At 36.1% G+C, this 6,462-nt stretch overlaps 1 protein-coding gene across 1 annotated transcript in view; it reads left to right on the top strand.

Moving 5' to 3' along the window:
- The window catches only part of LOC103139958 (agouti-signaling protein-like), a 7,619-nt gene extending 2,092 nt beyond the window's left edge, over positions 1 to 5,527 (top strand). Inside the window, exons 3-4 of the mRNA XM_007554844.2 lie at positions 3,674 to 3,744; positions 4,548 to 5,527. Of these exons, the coding sequence (XP_007554906.1) occupies positions 3,674 to 3,744; positions 4,548 to 4,715 (239 nt within the window). The 3' untranslated portion in view covers positions 4,716 to 5,527. The remainder of the gene's footprint in view (positions 1 to 3,673; positions 3,745 to 4,547) is intronic.
- Positions 5,528 to 6,462: the final 935 nt, after the last annotated feature.

Genomic DNA, 6,462 nt, shown 5'->3' with positions numbered 1-6,462 from the left:
AATAAATAAAATTTTTTGTTTTGGAGCAAAACTAACTATTTAAAACTTGATAATTTCAACCACTTAGATAAAAAAAAATTCTGTTTATTTTTTTCTATTTATTCACTCTGTACATAATACAGATAATTTATGGTCTAATTTTTGTCCTAATAAAAATAAGACATTTATGAATGTTTAAGAAGGTATTGTTGTTTTTTTTGCTATAAAAGTGAGTAAAACAGAATAATGTTTTTCATAGCAAACTGCTAAACTTACACTGTCAGTAAATAAAATTGTGAATAATAACTTATTCAGCACTAAATACAGCACTCTAAGCATTTGCTTCAGTCATCGTCCCAGAAATGTTCCTTAAAAACTGAATTTTGTTTTGAACTTTTGTTTTGTCCAAATTTAGCCTCGACTAACAAAGATATTAACTCAGTCTGAAAAGTGTGGGTGTTAAATCATCCACTTCACCCACGCACGCGATGCTATTAACAAAGCTTTTTCATAACTTTATCTGATCACAGCTCTCACTGTGTTATTAATGTTCTACATTCTAGACCAATACCACGCAGACTCACTGAGACTGAATTTCATGCAGGTGAAGCCTATTTACTAATTCAGTGACTTTGGAAGGAAGTTAAGGGTATCAGAGTTAAGATAGTTGAATGTCAATGCACAACACGCTGCACAGTTTCACATGCTAATGAATTCTGAAATCCACATATTTCCTTCCATTTCATTATTATGCACTGCTTTGTGTTTGCCTGCCCAATAAAATCCCAACTGGATATTCTGATTTTTGCAGTCCTAACATGACAATGTGAGAAAGCTCAAGGAATTTAAATACTTTCGATGTTGAAGGTCCCTTCAGTTATGATCAAAACATTGTGAGGGTGACTACATTGATTTGCGCCTAAGCAGCACAGTGTGTCTGCTCATATTTAAACGATACTACACCATTAGTCTGTGGATACCGGTCCAACCTTTCATGCTCAAAGTATAATTAAATTAAGCCTTGACAACTCTCTTTAGGAGATAATAACCAAAACATCTGCTAACGTATTTTCCTCTGGAGATCAAAGGAGCATATTCTTCAACAGAGGGGGTAAAGAAGTCCTGCCTAATGACGGAGTAGTTGTTCTCCCTAGAGGACTCCACTTGCACCGATTTTCACATCTTCAACTCATTAATGGTGACTGTTTTTTGGCTGTCTTGGAGATAAATGTTCATCTACTTTAACTATAAATTCCATCGCTCAAAGCAGATGTAACATGCCAAGTTCTCTGTTGCTTTTAACCACCAATTATCTGGCAATTCTCTGACCCCTCGATGCCCTGCTAGTTGGTGATTGGCCAGTTTAAATGAAACCCTGTTCTTCCCAATGATTAGGTACAACTTGGGCTGGGGGGATGTTTTTGTTCTCTGTCATTATTCTCCTTCTGTTATGAAAGGCTAATATCACGGGCGTAACAGTAAATAAAAAAATATTTTTTAAAAATTACAGTTCGGTATGCATCTGTCATGGTTGGTTTCAAGTCGGACACGAATGTAGGGAGAACTGGAGGTGAAGTGGAGGTCTATAATTATGAAGCCATAAAAGAAAACCCTTCTCTGTCATGATCGTGTTTCTGTGTATTTATTTTTAGGGTTTTCTGTGTTCAGTTTCTGTCCTGTGAGTCTGTCTCTGCGTCTTCCCCGTTGATTGTTCCCAGGTGTGTCTCGTTCCCTTGATTACCTCATGTGTATTTATGTCCACCTGTTGTCTGTCTCTTGTCTATTGTCAAGCGTATGCTGTCTGCGTCTGTCTGTCCGTCATCCCAGTATTACTGGTTAAGTCCTGTGTCGGCGTCGGCTCCAGTTCTTCAGTCTTCGTTTTCAGTGCTACCGGCAATTAGCTGTGTGCTTGTCTGTCTGCCGTGCCGCCTGTTCCTGGACTGTTTATGAGCAATTTCATCATTAAATCACCTTCGTCTTCATCTTACCTGGGTCTCAGCGTCCAATCCTCTCCACCAAAAAACCACACCTCCTGACATTCTCCAGCAAAGGATATCAAGAACCAAAGAGTTTCTACTGAGGCTGAGGTGGAAATGACAAACAAAACAGAAGAATAAACTAGGAAACTGAGCACAAAGGGATAAACCTTTTAGAAAGGTAACACTATCCTAACAACAAAGAACACTGGGAAATATTCAGAATAGGGTAAAAACTACTGGACATAAATAAACTACAATATAAATGAGCAGATAGACTTTGGAAAACCAAAGCCCAAAGTTCCCGGGATCATGACAGTGTCCTGGTTTTAAAGTTGAGTTTTGGCACGGTTAAATCAAGAACAATGTATGTTAGAGTACTTTGTTTACTGCTATCCAGACATTAAAAAAAGGACAAAATACATTTTTCAGTTTCTGAAATTAAAAGAATTTTATTTATGTTCTTAGACTTATAAAAGTGGAAAGTTTAGAACTGACTTGAGATCTGGTTGGATTTTTTTGTGTGAATAAAGCAGTAAAAGCTGGATTAACTATAAAACAATAAAACCATATTATTACAGCATCGCTGTCGGGAAAATCTCTTCTCGTCAACGTAGATTCCTCTGGATGTACGGAGTTTGGGCTGATTAGATGTCAGCTAAAGTCTCTCCAGTATCTGATTTTTTACATTCAGTTTTAGCTGTTTTAGGGAATTATTAAGTTCAGAGTAGAGTGAGCTATTGAATGTAGTTTTATTGATGATTTAAAAACAAATAAATAAATAAAACAAGCGATTTTTTTGGTCAACCTTTTTTTCTCCACCATAACTCCATGAGACACTAATATTCCCAGCTAGCTTAGCTAAGTGATAATTCATCTGTTATGCTTTGGAGTCACTTTTGAATGTGCTACACAAAGTTGCATTGCACACCTTTTCCTGCACATAAACACTCTGCATGTTCTGGTATGACATAATTCTTTATTCGTTTGGTACATGTGCTTACGGAAGCGACAGAGCGGTACTTGATGTTTAGGGTCTGAATATGTGTACCGTTACACTCCTTATTAATATCCTGATTATAAGTGATTTAATTTTAAAGCTGGATGACCTCGCCCACAGTTAGATGCCAGGAAGCCTTTTAACTGCTTATTCTAACCATGGAGGTCTTACATGCACATTTGACTGGAAGACAACTAGGAATACACCGATCCACTTTTTTCACTTTCAATACCAATACCCATATCTCGGTGCCAAACTGACTTAAAGCATTTCTGTTTTTTGAAGATAAATGTGCTGAATTACAAATTTATGTGATAACTCTGTATCAGTATTAAAAACACCAATAGTTTCACAAACCTGGTCAAACATGTAAAAACAGTGAAATTAGGAGTAGAACAGCCAAAGTACAATAAATAATAAGGAAACTGACAAAAATAATAGGCTGACTACTATGGTCAAACATGCAAAAATAAACTACATCAAACCTTCTTTCAAATGGTTCAGAAAATGCACCAGATATAGATGTTTTTTTTCCAATATGGAGACCGATACAGATGTTATTATTGGATCAGTGCATCTCTAAAGACAACCACCTGCAACAGATCCACAGGAACTCCATTCTAGTGTTTTTTTTTCTACCATTGAAATAATGTTTAAAAGTAAAGAAAAAATGTTTCTTGTCAATGAACTATTTTTCATCTGTTATCTCTCTTCCTAGTGTGGGGACAAACTAAAACAAGACGACTATTTGCGAGGCATAAGATTTCTCCAGCAGAGCAGACTCACATTGTAAGTTTTTAATCTTTTTTTATTGAAGCAATTTTCTTGGGGCATATAGTATGCTGAGAGTATCTATTGTTAACATAGTACAGTCAATACTGTATGCCTTCTTGTAAGCTAACGATAGTTTTGCTTTCTCTCACTGAACAAGAAATAAAGTTCCCTTATTGATCAACCCCTATCAATTACCTTTTTCCCTGTAAATCCTTCCACTAATCCTGTCACGGTAAAAAATTATGTTGGACGATAAATCATCCCCCTAATTATTACGATAGTTGATAATATTATAATATATCGTCACATTTCTAAAATAATGGCATAAGTTATATTTTCTCTTTTCAAAAACGTTACAAAATAATCACTATTGCCAAAAAAAGATTTTTTTCAAAAGTGATCAATTTTATGAAGGTGATAATATTGAGAATGGTGTAATAATGCCAGTTCGCCCTCTAGAACATCAATAAACTTTAATTTTTCCGAAGAACACTTCACCCTTGAACTGGAAGACAGTTCCAAAATAAAACACAGCCAAAAAAGAAAAACCTCTTACAACTGGAAACATAACTACAAGGATTATCTCTGTAAACAAAACTGCCCTTCAAAAACATTAATAATCAAAATGGAGATTATTGAGCTCATTTTAACTGATGACGTGATTGATTAATTTCTTATTGCGACATGCTTACCCTTCACACACCCGTCCCAACATACAGCTGAGTCAACCACCAGACTTTCTCCCTGGTCTATTATTTTTGCACAGATCTGAGGTCCTGTCTCTATTCCAACGTGCCATGTTGTCACTTCCGTTTCAGAGACACAAGTCCCACATCCTGACCCCGGCGCGGCGCTGCGGCCGCCTGATGGAGAACTGCTCCTCGCACTTGCCTTGCTGCGACCCGTGCGCCTCCTGCCGCTGCCGGCTCTTCAACACCATCTGTCACTGCTGGAGGATGAATCCGCTCTGCCTGAAGAGGACCTAGTGGCGACCCGCCGGTACGCCTCAGCACACACTTGGGGAATTTTCTCTAATTCTGCTTCAATGTGACCTGAAATATCATCCAATGGCAGAGCGCAGTAGCTGTGAATAAGATAGTGAAAATAAGGGAATGCTTCTAAGGAGATATAGCATAAAAGAAAAGCTAAGTTGTCATCACACACAGCATTAATAGGCAGATAAAGACGCAACACATGAGCCTGCTATATCTCGCTAAAAGTGTACAACGTTGCCTGTTTAAACACTGATTCTTGCCATTTCTCTGTAAAAATCAGAATAGAATAAGTTTATGAAACGATTCTGCCTCATTACACAACAATAAAGCCGTCTGTTAGCTTACATCAGTGTCTGTCGCCTTACAGGGACAAGACACTTTAATGCATCACTGCTGCACTAAGATCACCTTAAAAGCAGGGATGGTGTTCCTATCAGAGGGTGTAGCCAATGGAAAGCTTGACTTGTGTCATTTTTCATGTTTCTAGACAATAACATGTTAACTGTGACTGATTTTTAGGCATTGCTGCTTTTGAATATTTGCATATTCTCTACTGTCACTCGTGGAGATCCCGATATTTACTGTACGACTTCAGTATCTTTTCTTTGAGATTCACAGCAGATGTGGTGTGGAAAAACAAATTTTATGTACATTATTATTCCTTTATTGCTTGCACTTGATTATTTGTGTGTGGTTTTATGAGTTCAAATGACTTTATATTTTTGCTATCTAATAAATATGCAGTAAACTGATGATGTTATGGGGTTTGTTTTGAGCTGAAATGTAAAAAAAAATTAACTAAAAAACACCTAAAAGAAAAAAACCCCACAATTTACACTGTTGGGAAAATAAGCTTTCAGATTTCCTTTTTTTTTGTCACACTCAAATGTTTCAGATTATCCAATATATTTTTATGTCAAAGATAACATTGCAATATACCACAGGTAGTATTCTAGCAGGCAGGGTCGACCGTTTTTCCATAACATAACAGGCTAAAGTTTTCATTATATGCTGAAATTAAACAATTTTAACATCATTTAATGTCAACCGTATTAAATACTGACAAAAAACATGGAAATTATTGTTTTCTCACATTAAACTTAGACATATTATTAAAATATAACAAAACAGGAACTTTAATAGTACAATAAAACACAAAAAGCATAAAACTTTATTGATTTTTTTAGCACCTCCTTACCTTCGTAGCACATCAGTAGTTTTTGGTTGAGAAGTTGCTTTACCATGCAGCTTAGCTGAATGAGTTCTGATAATGTGAAATGTAAGGAGTAAGCCTGTCACTAATACATCTTGTTTGACAATAACTTGTCCCAGAAGTTACTGCGATAAACTATAATATTGTTTGAGACCATTTTCAAGTAATACAATGATAATGGCATAATAATGCAAGAGCACATTCTCAAAGATCAATAAACTTTTAATTCTAATTAACATTTAATACTTTTTGTTAGAGATGATCTAATTTGAATTTAAGAAACCATTCATCAACAATTAATCATAAGTCAATTAATTGTTAAAACAGTCATAAACCAAAAAACAAACTAACTCCAGAACATGTAAAGCTCTGGAGGCCTCAACAAAACCCAACAGACGCCTGTCTTACATTTGGCAAATAGCACCTCCATGATCTCCAAACCTTTCAAAATATGTGCATCCCATAAAACAGGCTCTGTATGTAAATAGTATCATAGCCTTAAAACATGTTAACTTTGTGTTTTTC

The sequence above is a fragment of the Poecilia formosa genome, unplaced genomic scaffold, assembly GCF_000485575.1.
Source record: "Poecilia formosa unplaced genomic scaffold, Poecilia_formosa-5.1.2 Scaffold67, whole genome shotgun sequence".
Taxonomy (NCBI): Eukaryota; Metazoa; Chordata; class Actinopteri; order Cyprinodontiformes; family Poeciliidae; genus Poecilia; species Poecilia formosa.
Note: the sequence above shows the minus strand (reverse complement) of the source record. Positions and strands in the feature narration are given on the sequence as shown.